Genomic DNA, 19,199 nt, shown 5'->3' with positions numbered 1-19,199 from the left:
TTGCTTTATAAGTGGAGAAATGGAGTTAAGAATTTATTTTTTGATGATTTCTAAAAGAAAAATACTGCATTCTTAAAACTTTTGAATGATGTTGTAATACAAGTGTTATTTATTTATTCTCTGTGTGTGTGTGCGTGTGTGTGTGTTTGAAACGGAGTTTTGCTCTTGATGCCCAGGCTGGAGTGCAATGGCATAATCTCGGCTCACTGAAATCTCTGCTTCCCGGGTTCAAGCGATTCTCCTGCCTCAGCCTCCCAAGTAGCTGGGATTACAGGTGCACGCCACCAAACCCGGCTAATTTTTTGTATTTTTTGTAGAGATGGGGTTTTGCCGTATTGGCCAGGCTGGTCTCAAACTCCTGGCCTCACGCGATCTGCCCACCTTGGCCTCCCAAAGTGCTAGGATTACAGACATGAACCACAGTGCCCAGCCTATTTATTGTATTTGTTAATATTAGTTGTCATTCCCCTGGGCTGTTTTCATCACAATAAAAATAGATAAAATCCAAAAAAATTTCTCTGATTATATTGTTACATAAGCAATAGTTGTGTCTAACATTTTTATCAATTATGGTTTAAATTAAGTATTTAAGTTAAAAACTTGATTTTGGACATGAAATTCTGAACAGAATGTATTTCCTTTATATTAGGAAGCAATGGCATTGGCTTTTTTATTATACCTTAATTATTTAGTTGTGCCATATCAGAGTAATACAGATATAATCCAAGATTCCTGATTTGAGTAGCCCTGATTTCATTAGAAGCATTTTTTGTATGTCTCCTGTGTTCAATTATGTGCCACAGAGGGAGAGAATGAATAAGAAGTTGGTCCCATCCCCTAAGGAGTTTATTTTTACTTTAAACCAGGAGATTGCATATATTATTAAAATGTAAAAATTATTATTTGAGGTAAAACACTTTGAAACAAAAATACTGTACCATAACACTGTACTTTATAAATTGCCAAATTGATGATCCAGAAGTTATTGATGTAGGTAAAATCCACCATTGTTTGGTTTTCCATTTCTGTTCTGCTACAGTGTGACTTTCTTTAACACTAATAAGCTCACGTACAAAAGAGAATCTCAGCATAACATGAAAGTAGTTATGTAGCTTTTCAAGCAAGACGTAATGAGAATTATGGGGAAAGGAACACGCCCTCAGTCTAGCTGTTGCACAGGCAGAAAAAGCCTTCTCAACTGAGCCGTCAATGAAAAGTAAGTCCCTGCACTGGGTTTCCGCCTTTCAAGATGCATCCCACAGCTTTCCATGGCTCTCTTCAGGGTGCACATCCTCTTTTCAGAGTTCCACTTCCATCATCATTTTGTTTTGTGTGTTTCTAATCTTTCCTGAAGTGACCTCCAGCTACTTCTGAGCTGCTCACTTCGTTGCCCAAACTTTCTTCCAAGGTACCAGCTTTTGTTTTCATCACTGCTTTAGTTACAAAGCTGCACAGATCTTGAGGGGTCTGCCCCAAACCAATTCTTCCCATAAGCCCTTGTCTTAGTCAGCTTAGGCTGTTATAACAAAATACCTAGGTGGCTTAAACAACAGACATTTACTTCCAACCATACTGGAGGAAATCCAAGAGCAGGGTGCCAGCATGGTTGGATGCTTGGTGAAGGCTCTGTTTCTGGTTTGCATATTGCCACCTTCTCACTGTATCCTAATATGATGGAGAGAGAAAGAAAGCAAGCTCTCTGGTGACACTTCTTATAATGGCAATAATCGTATCATGGTGGCTCTATCTTCATGACCTTATTTAAATCTCACTTCTTCCCAAAGATCCCGTCTCATAATGCTGTCATTTTGGGGGTTAGGGCGTCAACATGTGATTTTGGAGGGAAACAAGCAATCCATAACAGCCCACTTATATTTTAAGTGCCATTTTGTGGAATACAATATTTTTCAGGAACATGTACATTGAATTACAGTAGAAATGCCTATTTTTTCTATATTCACTGCTCATATTATAGTTGATCAGTTTCTAAAGCTAGGATATTGCAAATATAATGCCACAAATACCTATAGCAATTTGATAAAACTGGACCTTGTCTATCTAAAAGCACGTAACATTAGAATTTAGTTTCATTAATCTTTTCTCCTAGGTTTTTCCTGTAAGATATTACACAACTTTTCATGTCCTGATTTTCCCATGGAAATATATGCATTGAGTTAAGCTGATAAACCAAAGTTGATACAGGAGATCCACATACCCTTTTAGATATTTGTGCACTGTGGTGATGTTTGTGTAGTGAGATTAATAGGACCTTAAATGAAATGTGGGTACGTTGCTACCTTTTTTCCTAAACTAAGAGGGCCAGTTCAGTGGAAAGAACACTGAACCAGGAAAGAGTTCCAGAATTCTCTGTAACTAGCTGTGTGAAAGCCACTTAATAGCTTCATACACTTTCTGATCTTTTAAATTTAAGAATTGCAAAGTTGGCCCTCACTCATGAGAATAAAGTTAAACATGAAAAATGTAAGTGGTTTCATTATTTGCTTTTATTATGGTTGCATCTTTAACCACAAAAGAAAATTAGATGGATATTTGTGAAATTTCTGACAATCTTATTAGCAGTAGATAGTCAAACCTATGGCTCAATTCACTAAATTACTACTGCTTTTGCCTCCTTTGAAAGGTTTAGTGCCAACTCAGTTTCAAACTGCCTAGGTATTAAAGCCAAGTAACACTGTTTATTAGTGAGCAAGTCAGTTCATCATGTGAGGATGAGACTTTTAAATCGCAGAAATCCTCAAAATGAAGAGAATATTAGTCACAAAGAAGACAGCCAATGCCAAGCCCCACTTGTTTTCAGGACATTTCAGAACAGAGACATTTCTAGACACTATGTGAAAATAAGACAGAACATTAGCTTTATCCATCCTAAACTCAAATTTTAGAAATATTTAGTATGAATTAAAAATTTGAATATGATTTATAAAGTACATAAATTCAGAGTTATCCTTGAATTCAAAGGTTTTTTTTCCCTCTTTATTCTAGTATCAGAGTTATTTAAGAATATATAAAACATATATTTCTGCAGCCTACATATGCTATAATGTCAAGGAAGGTATTCCTTAAAAATAAAATGAAAGCAGTAACTCTTAAAACATTTAATTTCTTGCTGTACTTCAAATAGTACTTGAAAAATACCATTAGGAAATGTATGTTGCTGTCAATACTGCCATGAAGTCCCAATGAGATCAATATTACATGGTTACACAGGAATAGATTCCATTGGCTCTGTTCTTCTACCTGAAATATGATTGCATTATAAATACATGATTCCTCAGCAAAATTGAGTTTGTATAATGCATTGTTTTTAAAGGTGCTACAAAATGGCTATGTATAGTCTCAAAACATGCGGTAAATCCTTCAGAATACAGCATTCTACTCCTTATAAGTAAACTGACACTGAAGAAAGAAACACCAATATGACCAGGAAAAATTCAGTGAACAGCCAGATTAAAGACAATTGCAAAGAAGAAAAATATCAGTTCGTATACTGCCTTTGAGAAAGGCAATAAAAAGATGACACAGCAAGTACTATACTAGCACTTATTCCTATGCCTAAAGCTCCACAGATGGGAGACAGTAAAAATTTATCCCATCATGAGAAATTTTTCACTTCCTTACCCTTTTTTAGGTAAAAGTGATGAGTATTGGCTTAAAAACGATGAGTGGTCAAGGATAATCATTGTGTATCAAATTGCTTACAGCGTGAGGAAATTCATTAAACCATAGAATCTGCTGTGGCATTCGAAGACTGTCTCCTTGTTCAGGCAAAGACTCCACCCAGTTGGAAGATTTCAGAGCATTCTGTACTTGGAAGCACCTGAATATACTAATTAAAGGCCACGTTGATTCCTCTGGAAATGGACCTAAATTAGAAACAGGCCTCACAAACTTGAATATGCATGTGAGTCACCTGACGATTGTGTTAAAGATTCAAAATCAGTAGATCTGGGGTTATGGCCTGAGATTCTGCATTCTGTGGAATGAGGATTTTGACTTATCAGTTTTTCCTAACTCATGAGAATGAAAGAAAGCATGGAAGAAAAGTAGTTTTTTAAATGTTAGAGTTGCAAGGGTGCCCTTTTCCATGTGTCCCAATGTGTCTATGGATAAAGAAGTAAGACAGTTCTTATGTCACCTTCCACCCTTAAACATAAAGCTGTCTAAGAGAGGCTACAGAATTAGTACATCTTCTAATACCTCTATCAGGACTTCACACATAAGTATTACTCTTGATCTGTATATCTTGTTTTACAATGAAATGAATTCAAAATCTAGACACCTCACAAAAATTTCAGAATGAGCTCCTTTCCTTTTTGTTAGACAAAATGGATTTCTGCAGTGCTCATTTGGAAGGGTGGTCCTGCTCAGACAGGATTTATCCTTGTACCTCCACACAGAATCAAAGGACTTACCACGTACTGATTTATTTGTTCATCCCCTAAATTAAATATCATGAAATGAAAACCATTCATAATACCACTACCCAAAGACGTTCACTGTTGGTCTTAGCTATTCACAGAAAGTCATCACCTATAACGTGTGTTATAAATAACTTATGCTTCTCAACTTCCTTTTTTTCAAAAAAGTATCCAAATCTTTATACTACTACACAAAGCAAGCCAAAGTTGGTTTCCAAGAACATTTTTTAAATTTCTGAAAACAGTGCTTTATACATTAAAGAATGTTGGACAGTTTTCCGCACCAGAGTTTTAGCGTTTCATTATTTGTCATGCGTGAAGGGATTAGGAAATATGTTTTTCAGATTTAAATTAAATTCAAGGGCTGTGGGGATAGCTGAACGAATAGGCTAGATATATTCTTTTCTACAAGCCTAAACACCCTCTTGGGTAAGTTTTCTGTTTTGAAAGTTACTCTGATTTCATTTAGTAGAGTGAAGGGTCCAGAGGTTTAAAGAGTTGTTGTTTAAAAGAAGAACGAAACAATTTAAATGATTCTAAATCATTTAAATATATTAAATTAGATTTAATATATTTAAATCAAATTTAATACATTTAACTCTAATGTATTAGATTGTACATTAAAGCACCCAATTTTCCAGTCCAATAAAAATAAGTATGAAAATGGGTGAATGCATCACAGATGTATACCCTAAAGTTTTGTTTAGGTCCTATCTAGGTGTATATATGTAGCACTTAAGTATATGTAAGATGGTCTATTTCAATATGACAATAATAATAAAGTTTAAAGGTACTGTTTATTCCCTTTTTGTTTCTCTTTATTCCACGTAAAGAGGCCTTGTTCTTTTCAGTAAAAGGGAGAACGTCACCATTACAAAAAGTGATTGCAGGAAAATGGTTGGAATCACCAAAAATCTTTGTCAGATGCTACCATATATTAGAAAATTGAATTTTAATGTGTTGACTTAATTCTCATCTGGAAGAGAAGACAGTCCTATCTCTTTATCTCATGCTGACTTTGACTTCTTAACCTTCGGTTTATTTACTATGATTATAATTATTATCAAAATGTATCTTTCAGAATGAGTATAACTGTACCTTGAAAAAAACTTTAAGACAAGTTTATTTAAGCAATAGAGAGAAATACAACAAAGGTTTTGTGTTTATGATATGAAAGTATAGCAATTAGATTTTAAGGATATCCCTCCCCTGAATGGCCCATATTTTCCTGATGTCTTTACACAACAACATAGAAAGGGCGCAAACACCCTTTTAAAATTCCATATTCTCATTAATTTCATTCATTCAACAGATTTTTATTAACCATCTTCCATGTGCAACACATTCTTCTAGGTCCTGGGGAGTCACAAGAGATGAGAGGAAATATTTGTCCTCATGGAGTTCATATTTCAGAGAGTGTGTTTGAGAAAGTTGCTACTATATAAATTCAATTTAATTTCTTTATTTTATTTATTTATTTTGAGATGGAGTTTCACTCTTGTTGCCCAGGCTGGAGTGCAATGGCATGATCTTGGCTCACGGCAACCTCCGCCTCCTGGGTTAAAGTGATTCTCCTGCCTCAGCCTCCTGAGTAGCTGGGATTAGGCACCCATGACGACACCCAGCTAATTTTTGTATTTTTAGTAGAGACAGGGTTTCACCATATTGGCCAGGCTGGTCTCGAACTCCTGACCTCAGGTGATCCACCCACCTTGACCTCCCAATGTGCCGGGATTACAGGTGTGAGCCACTGTACCTGACCTAATTTAATTTAATAAACATTTATTGACTGACTTATACAGAATTTTCCTATTTCCTATGAATATGAATACTTGAAGAAGATAAAATACATGGTAGTATGTCATCTTTCTATAACATCCCTTAAACTAGTTGCCTCCTCATCTGTGTTTCTATAATACTTCATGTGTGCCTGTATCATAGCAAAGATCACACTGCATTATACTTTTGTGTATGCCTGTTTGTCTTATCCTCAGTGGTCTGTGTGAGGCTCAGGACCCTGTACTATTTATGTCTTATCCTCCTGAAGAGCTCAGTACTTGCCCAAGTGAATGATTGGACTTGAAGAGGATTGAGTATGTAGCTTCTGCCCTCAGAAAATCTTCAGTGAAGAAGGGAAAAAAATAGGTAAACAGCCTATTCCTGAAGAGAACCCTATAAGAGACAAGCAATCTTTTATGTAAATGTTCATATTAAGGGAATCTTGATAGAGCAACAGTTTAAAAGAGAGAGGATTGATTTAATATAATAAGTACAGAATGTTATTTATCAACTATGTAGAACAAAAAAAGATAAATTCTCCTGGTATTTAAATAAAACTTGAGGGAATTACAATGTTTGTATATTACAGCTACACAGTCTTATATAAATTAAAGTAAACAAGCCCAGGTGGGAAATAATTACTACATCCGCAGGTAGACAGACATTTACCAAATCTTAGGGAAAAAAAAAAAATTAGAATCTTCTCCCTAATCTGAGTTTCCATATGTTTGAATGTTTGGTGAAAAATAGTCAAAGCATCAAACTGGAGTATCAGCAGGGAAACAGGGGTCAGACACTCTCCCTGAAAGAATTGCCCTTCAGTATCGGATTCCTATTTATCATGTCCTCATTCCTTTCCCCAGTGCCCGTGAATCAGTGTTCCTATACTTTGCCTCAAACAGGCAACATCTTCTAGTTGTTGTTTAACAAAGTTCACCTATATACATGATCTAAATGATGCCATCTCTTTAGATTCACCAGTTTAGGCATAAACCATCTCATGGGGAAGTATGTGAGAGTAGGTACCTGCAAATTTTTCATTGCCTATAACATGTAATAGATTTTTGACATACTTTATTTCTGAGTCTCTTTTCTTGAATGAGTCAGAAAGTGGGTGAGCAAGTGAGTAAGGAATAGAAATTAGATGCACAGAATTCTGCAATTTCAATGAGAATATTTGTTTACTGAATGCCACTTCGTAGATGATCATGGCCTACGACTCAGAAGAATTTCATGGCTACTGAAAAACTGCTCTTCTTGTGGTCAGAAATGCCGCCATTGTCTCACAAATAAAATAAGAATTTTAAATGAGAAAGAAATACAATATACTCGGGATACTCAAGAACAGCAAGAAGAAGGCGAAGATTGTGTCCTTACTTTTCTTGGCATAGCCGTTTAACATCTTCTCTACCTTATCCCACCCCACCCTTACTCCCAGAAAGACACTTTTGAGGAACACATGGAAACTGTTAATGTTTTTTGAATAAAAATATGCTTAGTGCATAGAATGCCTGCAGGATCTTTCACAGAAATTGACCATTCCTAGATTCAAATAGGCGGCTGAATAGATTTAAGGGTGTTTTGTGAATTGTCATGTTAGCTGCAGAACACAGCACTTTCAACATAGAGTGGGACTTTTCTTCAGGAGAAGAGCTAGGGAAGCCACTGTATGTTTTAAATATTTTTGTTTTTAACATATATGGTTTATATGGTTTTGAGTCATTGTAGAAACAGCCTGTGATCAGGCCCCAAATTATTATCACTGTTCATATTGCCATAGGGACATAACAAGGTAACCTATCTCAAAAAAGCCGAGTCTGCAGGGCTTAATTATTTGCTTGTCTCAGAAAGCTCTGTAATTTACCTCTTGAGGTTTTGACCTGTAATGGTCACCTTCTTCTTATGGTACTTAAGGTGTCCATCTGCTTGGCCATCCTAATGCTGTTGATTTGACTGTCAATGAAAACATTTGTTTACATTCCTTAACTGAAAAGAATCTTCTCACCGCACTGTGGCACAGGTAACAGCGACTGATAGGAAAGTGCCACTGCACATTTTTTCCCTGAAGATTAGGTAATGAGCAGTTGTGACCATGACTCCAGCCTGACCCAGCTCGAATGACATCTTATGTTAAAAACAGTAAGAACCATAAAACTCTTCGGAAGGCATCTTGGTTTCCACTCTAAATGATGGCAGTTGCAGAACAACTAAAATCTATGACTTTTTACATTGCAAAGAAGATGTTTCTGTTTGCTACTTTTGGCATTCTTTTTCCTTATAGCAGGACAAAATCAAGTTATCTATATATATATAATCTTGACATATATGTGGATCAAAATCAGATTTTATATATGTATATATAATCTTTACATATATATGGAGCTTTCTGTGCATAGAGTTTAAACTTTGACTCAATAGTATACACCCATATATTACGGTCGCCTTTCAAAAAAATCAGTCTAAAAATATTATCTCAAAAAGAAATGTAAAATTAAAACAAAAATTGATTCCAAAGCTTTTCAGGCTACAAGTCATTTTGATGAATGCCTTCAGCCCTGTACTACTGCCAACTGTGTCAATAACAAGTGAAACTATCTCAGACACTATTCCTAAACATTTTTGTAGATATGGGGGAAAAGTTTTAAGATATTTATACATCTTTACTTTAAATATTGCAATTGTTAGAAATTCGTAGTTACCAAATGTGAAATGTCAATTTAATTAAAGATAGTTTTCATCAATGGGTTTTGATCAGGATAAAGTCTCTTAGAATGTTTAATGTGTTTAGTTGGGTTACAAACTGGTTAGTTTGTTTCCTCACTGGTATATATTTCCTATCCTTAGAAAGTTGTAAATCTGAGTGAGTCTCTTAAAGAAATGAAATAAAAGTCTCTCTAGAAAGTAAGAGGCATGCTTTGTAAGCCACAGAATCACTAAATTTCATTCCACTGCTGGTTTTCAACTGGAATACACTTTCAACTGTTGTCTTTTAATGTAGACCTTTAATGCCTGAGGAATGCAGAGCCACGGTACAACCTGCACCGACATTGACTTCAGAGTGCTCCAGGCTCTGTCGAAACGGCTACTGCACCCCCACGGGAAAGTGCTGCTGCAGTCCAGGCTGGGAGGGGGACTTCTGCAGAATCGGTTAGTATTTTTGTTTTCACCTGAAAAGGACTGGGGATGAGTCAATCCTTAGGTACTCAAGAACTCAACACCGATTGTTTCTTCTACAATAATATAGTGTTCAAAAGTGTTTAGCTATTTACAATACTATTAATGCTCATCTGTTTCTGAACTTGTAAGTAAAATCTTGCTCATTTTCTTAATGTAAACAATTCACTTATGTAAGTTAATTATAAATATGCAAAACCTTTAAATGACTGAGTCCTTTCAAAAAGTAAAAAATGCAAATAGCACAACTAGATAATCTCTGTGGGCCTCTCAATCCTGGGTTCTGAGATTTCACACTAGCCAATGACTTAGTGTTTGCCAAACCCCTCTCCAAGCACTAGCATTTTCCAGACACCCCGTAAATGCCCTCCCTGCCTTTACTGCTTGCTTTCCTACCACAGCAGACTAAAAACAGGGCTTTTCAGTGGGTGTTATTAAATAAAAGGGGAAAATGCAATTATCTGGAGACATATTATGAGATTTTTTCATGCTTTTTGCCGCTCCCCTGTGAACCATCAACTAGGTGTGCATCTGCTCAGAGAGAGCAAAGATTTATTCCAGGGTTGTTCTAGCCTATAACTTGATAGTTCCTCAATTATGTGCAGTGATGCTTAAGTTCTACTTGGTGTAAAGTCAGAAAATTAGACAAATTTAGAAACCTAGAGTTTAAAATGTGTATGTTGAAAATGCATAATTAACAATCAGCATATACCATCACTTAGAAAAGATTTTGATCTCGGTTATTTCAAATATTAAAATACTTATTGCCAATGAAAATTAAAATATCAGATTCACATTTAATATTATTTATTCATAAATGCTATCTTTTTGTTTGTCCTCAAGATGTATTTCAAAGAATTATAACTATAACTTGTCTATTTTTATATTGCCCAACAAAAATAACCAACATTTAAAACCAAACATAGAGGATACATTTTAAACTTAAATTGCTTCAGCATTAATAACATTATGTGTTTGATTAATACTATGGTTATGTATCTAGGAAGGAATTATCAAAATTAAAACTCAACAGAAATGAAGTAATCACATTATTTAAAACAAATGCTTACATGTTATTGACCCATCCTCTCTACCTTTTTGTTAGTTGACCAAAAATATGAGAATCAGTATTCAAACGTAATGATATTCAAATTCCTGCTAATATATTGTCTTTCTGCTTTCTTTGCTGCCTGACAATATCTACTTTCTCTGCTTTTTTTTTTTTTTTTTTTGAGATGGAGTCTCTTTCTGTCGCTAAGGCTTGAGTGCAGTGAGGCAATCTCGGCTCACCGCAACCTCCGCCTCCTGAGTTCAAGTGATTCTCCCACCTCAGCTTCCCGAGTAGTTTGGATTATAGGTGCCCACCATCATGCCCTGCTAATTTTTGTATTTGTAGTGGAGACGGGTTTTCACCATGTTGGCCAGGCTGGTCTTGAACTCTCAACCTCATGTGATCTGCCACCTTGGCCTCTCAGAGTGCTGGATTACAGGCGTAAGCCACCATGCCCAGCCTCTCTGCATCTTTTAGTAACAGAATATAACATACAGTGTCCATTCTGTTATATTCCCTGCTTTGCATTTTGCCTAATCTCTTACGTTACCTGAAGCCTGCTAGTAACAGCGTGTTTAAATGAGGGTGAATGAATTATCTTGAATACAGTTGGCATTGTACAAAGCTTAATAGATACTAATAATAAATTGTGATATAAATGAAAATAGACATACATTGAGTTAACATAAAGTTTTACTCCATGAGGTACTTTCATTTTTACACTGAATCAATTTAAATAGTTTGAATACATAATATTCACCAAAACCATTCTATAAAAGTAATCTGTTTATTTGGGATGTTTTGGACCCAATCAAGAATTTTATTCACGTACTCACATTGTTTACTCATCTCCCACAGATTTAAAACATAAAATTGTTTATTTTCTGCTTATTTTTTCTTTTCCATGTGTCAAAAACAGGCCCCTGGAATTTGATTAATGTATTTGAAAGGTTAAAATAACCCTGTCTTGTCAAAACATAGGGAAATGTATTGAAGGAATTTGACTCCATCCACAGTGACTGTACTCCCCAGATTTAATCAGAAAATGGCAATTTACATATCCAATTTTATGTCTCATTTTAGCAGTATATCTTTATATTCCCCATTTATATTGTAGTGGCAAAAATTCTTTAATGAATAAATTCTGTGCTGTAGGGTAACCCTGAAAAGGTTGGCTCAGAACATCCTTTGTTGGCCAGTTGCACTGACTCCAGAAAGGGACTTCAAAATGTCATCAGAGAGCAAAGCATATGCTGTCTGCCCCCTGGAAGCAAGAGGAAGGAAGAATCCAAAGGAGTTTATATGGTGGATATTCCACCTAACCAAAATCCAAAACTGACTGTTCCTTTATGTTACATTGGAGATGCTTGAGCCTCTCTGTCTCCCCCTCAGGCTAGGTCACTCCCATGTTGAGATCCTACCTTGAAGGAATGGGAACAGAGTTTGCGAGGCCCTCTGTAGAGAATGCTCCTGTGGAGCAGAGATTTTGAAGGACTAAAATCTCCATTTTAAATAGAGTTAATTTTGCAAAGGGTTGCAACTGTTTCTCATGATCTCTGCTTCTCTAGAAATGTCTCTCGTTCTCTGCCGAGTTCAGGCCTCCAAATAACTATGGGTGTAAAAGCGCGTTTCCTACTTGTATATTTATCTTTCAGATCATTTTGTAACTATCTCCCTCCTTTTTTCCCTCACTCCCCTTATTCAGCAATATTTGTAGGTCTCATGCTCAGTCCTGTTTCTGACATACAGAATGAGAGTGTGATGTTCTTGCTCTTTTTCTCTCCCAGCAAAATGTGAGCCAGCATGCCGTCATGGAGGTGTCTGTGTTAGACCGAACAAGTGCCTCTGTAAAAAAGGATATCTTGGTCCTCAGTGTGAACAAGTGGACAGAAACATCCGCAGAGTGACCAGGGCAGGTATTCTTGATCAGATCATTGACATGACATCTTACTTGCTGGATCTAACAAGTTACATTGTATAGTTTCTGGGACTGTTTGCATATTCCCTTCCAATGGGCATTTATTTTTTAGCCTGTCATTAAAAAAAAAAAAAAAAAGACTGTTATCCTGCTACACACTCCTGTGATTTCATTCTCTTTTATTAATTTAAAAATGATTTCCAGAAATGTGCAGATCCTCTGTGTGTATGTCAGCATGTTTGTTCACATATGCACATACACATACTCATAATCCCTATATGCGTTGTTGCTTAACAGATGATTTTTAAAAATATATACTTCCTTGGGCAGAGTAATTTACACAGAAATTCCACTGTAAATTGATAATGGATTTTTTATGTCACTAGAAGAGATTATTTGACTTCCCAGGAATTTTCTGTCAGTAATCACTAAAGTCAACTTTAATAGAGTTTTGAAACATTACTGTGCAATCTGATGGATCTAATAAAAAAGGTAATATTTTTATATTAAAGTACTATACTAGGAGAGAATGTTTCAGAACTCCCTGATGAATTTCTAAGTGAGCAACTTGATATAAAATTATAATCTTCATTTTTGTCAGTGTATCCAATTACAGAATGTTACACTTACCTTTTTATTGGCTGAGAAATCTGATTACTTCGTCTTAATCTCAAGATCGTTTTCAAGTGTTGTATAATTAAATCATAACAGCATATTTTAAAATCAGTCTTCCTAAAAAGTCTGCTTTCATTGTATATTTTATTTAACAATAGGCACTGGGTTTGTGTTACATATTTATATATTTTATTTTATTTTTATAATATAGACATCACCTAGATGAAACACCTTTACCCTGTCCTGTAAAACACTAAAGTTACATTTTTCACCAACTTAATTGGAAAGAAGGGGAGTGAGAAAGCAAACAGTCTTTAATGTGCTGTGGATCTAATCTAGCAAGGTATCCTTGTGCCAACATGTAATCATTAACGACGGAAGAAAAAGCAAGAAAACAGCCAATTCTTATAAAATTCCAGCATTAAACATTTGTAAAGTGCTTTTCACCATAGCAAGACTGTCAGAGTCCATGTTATTAGAATGTTGCAGATTTCCACTGAATCGAACCTCACTGGAGAAGAGCTCACTTGTTTTTTTAAAAATCTTGGCTATGTAAGCTGTCACCTGTACAAATTTTTAACATAATAATTCTTGCCAAATACGACTTTAAATGTACGTGTTCCTTCAGAACTCAATGAAAATATTCTTTGGTTAATGTATCAATAAATTTTCTGTAAATGTTCTGTTCAGGGTTTTAAAGAGATGACATGTTCTGACTTAAAACTGCAAAAAGTCTAGTAGATATTTTTCTTCATGGTTTTCAAAGCCAGCTCTCCACGTTTGGATTTTAACAAAATATAAGGCCTCTTTGCACTACTGAAAAAACACATCTACTCATGACAAGTGCATACCCACTATGGCTGTCCTTCTTCTGTAAACATCCATTCCTCTAGAATCTAAATTGTAGAGCAGTATAGATTATGCAGCGCCGGCTGACTTTCTAAACCTGCTCCTTACCTTTAGGAATACAGGCCTCAATTTAAAAAATACATTGTAGCTAGTATTTCTCTACTGTTTTAAGGTGAGAGATTTGCAATTAAAGCCCAGTAAGCATTTATATAGAAGCCACAATGTAGAAAGATTGGTTAAGTACACTGCTCTTGTCTTCCATATATGATTACTTAAGTTTCAAGTGACCTCATGCCAAATGGAAATGGGTTGAGAAATCTTGGTTCAGTGCTTAGTGAACAATAGCCTGCATTAAAAAGTGCATGCATAATTTTGCACAATTTAGATTCAATTGACAGTCTATTCAAAGAAGTCTCAGGATTAAATGAGCATGGAGACCAAATTGCCCTCTTACCCCAGAAAAGGGGTGGTCCCTTCTAGTCACACTAACACTTCATTGGCCCAACAGTGTGACAAATCTTGCAATGAACCATGCAGTAGCCTGCATCTGTAGGTTAATAGCAATCTTTTGTCTCCATTGCTTTCTCTTCATAGCCCTTTTACTGAATTCCATCACAGAAAGTTTTACAATTAAAAAAAAAAATGTCCTGACAACCATTTTTGTAAATGGACCTTACCATCTAATCGTCCCTTATTCAACGTGGGTGACATTAACAAAATGTGAACTTCTTGTGAGGGAGCCAGCTGTCTAAATCTGTCAAATAGTGCAGTTTTATTACACATTCTCCAATTCTTCCTAGCTTCCCTGAAAACAATAAGGATACTGCTATATATTCAGTAAAATCTAAAAAAATCAAGCATTTCTTCTTATATCTTTAAACTTTCCGTCTCCTCCCCAAAATAAAAGGTGTTCTATTGCCATTAGTTCTACTGTTTTAAAATATCTATATTAAGTTGACCAGGCCCAGATTTTTTATACAGCTTTTTCCCAAGTGAAAGATTTTCAAGTGACTTAGAAAAACATATGTGCCCCAGGTGTCACTGCCTTTCCTTTTGTGAGTCGTTAGAATAAAAGACCAAATTCTTCTCAAGAGAAGATAGCAAGATCCACGGATATTAAACCAAGCAAAGAAAGTAAAGTCATTGGAGTCATTTCTTTCTGTTCTTAGGAGAAAAGTAGATAGCACTGGCTAATTGATGGCAACATATTTTAAATTAAGTGGTCAATTCAAAAAATCTCTTTGACCTTTTCTTTCAAGTAGATTTTTTAAATGCATGACTGGAGAATTATCTTCAATGATTCATGATGAGAGGCAGGTAGGAATTGGTTAAGAAGTAATAGCTAGGAAAAAAATATTGTTTAATCACAAGAAAGGCAACATCTGCTCAGTTCATAAAGCACACAATCTCAAATGGAAGAAATAAAGGTTCTTCGTAAGAATACTGATGCATAAGATAAAGACAAAATAATGCAAAAGAAAAATGTATATTATTATTCCCTTGTCCATTCTCAAGTTTAAGCTGTGGTTGTCAGTTGAATGTGAAATGACATTATAGTTGTTTTAAATGGTTGGAAATAACCTTTCTACTACTGTTTCTGCCACACTGTTGTCCTGGTTCATAAAACCTTGTTTTCTTGACAGTTATTTAGGTAATAAAAGGAACACCAATTGGCAGATCTTTAAGTGAAAAGGAGAAAAGATTTAAGAAATTGAGTGATGGCTAAAAGTGCTTCCATCCATAACTTTTTTTCTTGGATTTTTTTTCAATGTCATTATTGTAAAACATATTTTTTATTTTATCACAAAGAATACTCGGAAGTTTTCTCAGATTGATGAGTATCTCATAAAGAGTAGAGAAACCAACACATACAATATATACACACAATTTAAATAGAAAACTGTTCTCTTTGTTATTTGCATGCCCCAGCGCAGTTACTTCTTCCCTATTTAGTTCTTTGAAAATAATTACAAAATAGTATACTAACAATTTTAATCCATTTGCTGTTTTTTGTTTTGTTTCATTTTGTTTTTGTTTGTTTGTTTTTGTTTTTGTTTTTGAGACGGAGTCTTGCTCTGTCACCCAGGCTGCAGTGCAGTGGCACGATCTCGGCTCACTGCAACCTCCGCTTCCTGGATTCAAGCAATTCTCCTGCCTCAGCCTCCCGAGTAGCTGGGATTACAGGCACCCGCCAGTATACCCAGCTAATTTTTTGTGTGTTTTTCGTAGAGACAGGGTTTCACCATGTTGGCCAGGCTGATTTCAAACTCCAGACTTTAAGTGATCCAGCTACCCAGGCCTCCTGAAGTGCCAGGATTACAGGCGTGAGCCACCATGCCCAGCCTCCATTTGCTTTTGATATTGTTTTTATCTCTGAGTTATAAACTATATAAGCTTTACCAGGTGTAAGGTGTGAGGTTAGATGCTACATCTAGGAGCGTTCAAGATATACATTAATTTAAACTTTTATTAATCCAACTTTCCACTAAAACTCTTAGCTTTGAAACATAAAAGACAAATCAAGCCCAGATTTTTAGAGGAAAGCTAAGATATACCATTGGCAGTTGTAGTTTTAATTGTAGTTGACTGATTAACCAATTAGTTTATAAAATGTTACCTATAATGTCTATGTTCTCTTCCTCTCCCTCCCTCCTTCTCTCTCTCTCTCTCGCTCTCTCGGCTAATATATATGTGCATGTGTGTGTGTATATACATGTATATATATACACATACATATATATACATATACACACATACATATATATATTCTTTTTCCTTTTAGCCACTTCCCTCTCCTATATTTTCTATCGGTTTTGCCTAAATAGACGTGTTCTCAATACAACCATGTTGAAGGTATCCTGGGCTAGACTGCTATTGATTTTGTTGGTTATGATCTTTTCTTTGTTTTTCTGAAAAATAGCCTCTCCTGATTCCACATTTTCTCAAATTCTATGTAACAAAGAAGTGGATAGTAAACAAATGACATGCTAGGCTGATCTATTACAATCATTGAAAGAAATAAGGAAGAGCAGAAATCTCTACCAGTCCAGATGCTCCCATTCAGCTGCTCTAGCATAGATACAGGAAAGACATGGAGAATAACACTGGGGTTAGCTAACAGCAGGGAAAGTTAGCAGCTATTTCCTAGCCAAGGAACAACCTTCTCTATGGAATAATTTTAAGAAAATTATTCCAAATCTGTGAGAAAAAAAATAAGAAGCCGTTCCTCAATGGAGACTTTAAAAATCTTAATTTCCCTACCCCTGAGATTTGAAATTGCAGAGGACTCAGACCGAAGTCCCATGGCAGAAAATGTACATATTTTTAAACTACTCCCAAGAAGTAAACTATTACTGTGAATGCTGGCAATACCATCAGAAAGTTTATCTTTACAATACCTAAAAATAAATATATGTTTGCTATCTTATCCTTTTTTGATCACACCACCATAAACTGGTCATACATACATAACCAAATTCATTTTATATATATATATATGTGTGTGTATATATATAATATGTAAACAAATGACATACTAGGCTGATCTATTACAATCATTGAAAGAAATAAGGAAGAGCAGAAATCTCTACCAGTCCAGATGCACACACATATATATATGTGTGTGTATGTATATATATAAAACCATGGAACCTGCCAAACACTAATCCTAGCCAACTTCAATCCTTCTTTCTCTTAACTATCTTCTCTGAATAAGTTCTGGACATCACCTTAAAATAAGTTTTTAGGAGAGTAATATATATTCATGGGATTGTGAGGGAGCATTGTACAGCTGTTTTCTTCTCGGTCACTGTGGTGATTTTCCTAGATGCTATGGAAAGGTTTGTTCACTTATGAGATTAGGACTTTTCTTAAATTCTTAAATTCCTCATTAAATATGAACCTAAGGTATACCCGTCATTTACCTTGATTCCCATATAATTTGTATAGGTCATATATAAGTCAATTAACAAAATAAAAAATAAATAATTGGATTCCTTCTATCAATACAAAGCCTTGTGCTTAAAACCTGTTATTCTTTTTTAAGCCAGACTAAACAGTAACATAAAAAAATGGTATCAGCCTAACATTAAATCTAAGGTTACTTCTCACATACATCATAAAGTCAGCCATCATCTTTCATGTAGGATTTCTTGGGGTTTTCTTTTTGCATATATAGATCATGTGTTACTTAAATCCAAAATACATGTGTATATATATATATACACACATATATATGTAATTAATATAAATGTATGATGAGTTATCTCAATTGACTATAATCTTCTAAGTCAAAAAGAAAACATTTCAGTACATAATATAAAAAGAACTGAACATTAACAGTAATGGGAAATTCATAATGGCTAAATATGAAATAAGCTTTGTCTTTGCAGTTACAAACTAATTCTTATACATTTTCCCTCTCACTAAAAAAAATAACTAATTGATAGTTGCCATTCACATGAACAAGGTATGATCAGGTTTGGGATCGTACACCCAAAACCTATGTTTCTTTACCTTATATTCTTAAAACTTGAGACATGATTTTTCTAGAATAAATTAAGATTTCATGTACAATAGAGTCCTTTTCCTAATACTGTTATGGAGAAACCAAGTTGACTACCTTATGAGAGATCAGATATTTCCCTTATCTCATTATATTCACAGCATATGTTTGGACATGCATTTCACCAAGAACCATGTAGTAATAAGATAAATGGTAACTGAGGCACTGTGAAATTTTTAGAACTTGATTCCCCAGGACATGGTATAGCAAACTAAACTATTTATTCGAAAGTAACCCAACTAACTGAAGTGAAAAAAATTATTGAATCACAATGAACAAACGTAAAACAACACTTAAATGAGAATTCTGCGTCTTTTTTGGTTTTATCTGTGATTTATTTTGTCCTGTATTAAGGAAAGGTTATCTTTATCATTCTTCTAATATGTTTTGGTTTCTCTAATAGTTCATTTTCCTTTAGGTTGTTGAAAATTAGGGCAGTTTGTCCGGAACCTTACTCACAGGAGACACCAGGACCAACCCATGCCTAGATTTCTGTTAATAAAAGGGAGAAGGGTATTTGAACAGGTAGTAAAGGCAGGTACAAGTTTAAGGGAGCAGGGTTAACATATGTACTAGGTGAGATTTCTATAAATGTCTGAAAAGTTACATGCATAGTCATTGGCTCAGGTAATTTCTCTGAATTTGAACTTATTTGATTTATTTAACCAAGTTATTATAATATGCAGTTCTCTTTAATCAATCTTCTATTATTCAATCATCTATCCATTTATTAATTCAACAAATATTTATTAAAGTGCCTACCATGATTATGTGCTGTAGAAAAGACAAGGACATTTACTAAGGGGGATT

The 19,199-nt window shown here is 35.1% G+C and overlaps 1 protein-coding gene and 1 long non-coding RNA gene across 4 annotated transcripts in view; one reads left to right on the top strand and one right to left on the bottom strand.

Annotated features, from left to right (window-relative positions):
- The window catches only part of HHI (hedgehog interacting protein), a 98,255-nt gene extending 79,862 nt beyond the window's left edge, over positions 1-18,393 (top strand). Inside the window, exons 12-14 of one of the 3 annotated variants that reach the window (XM_011710462.2) lie at positions 9,217-9,365; positions 12,231-12,355; positions 13,188-18,393. In XM_011710462.2, the coding sequence (XP_011708764.2) occupies positions 9,217-9,365; positions 12,231-12,355; positions 13,188-13,202 (289 nt within the window). In that variant the 3' untranslated portion in view covers positions 13,203-18,393. The other 2 variants (XM_011710461.2, XM_011710460.2) reach the window with 2 other exon arrangements.
- Positions 12,433-19,199, bottom strand: part of LOC139362316 (uncharacterized) — an 84,619-nt gene continuing 77,852 nt past the window's right edge. Inside the window, exon 4 of the long non-coding RNA XR_011620931.1 lies at positions 12,433-12,474. This is a non-coding gene — a long non-coding RNA (uncharacterized lncRNA). The remainder of the gene's footprint in view (positions 12,475-19,199) is intronic.

This window comes from Macaca nemestrina, chromosome 3, assembly GCF_043159975.1.
Source record: "Macaca nemestrina isolate mMacNem1 chromosome 3, mMacNem.hap1, whole genome shotgun sequence".
NCBI classification, from domain to species: domain Eukaryota; kingdom Metazoa; phylum Chordata; class Mammalia; order Primates; family Cercopithecidae; genus Macaca; species Macaca nemestrina.
The sequence above is the reverse complement of the archived record's forward strand: the minus strand, read 5'-3'. Positions and strand labels throughout refer to the sequence as shown.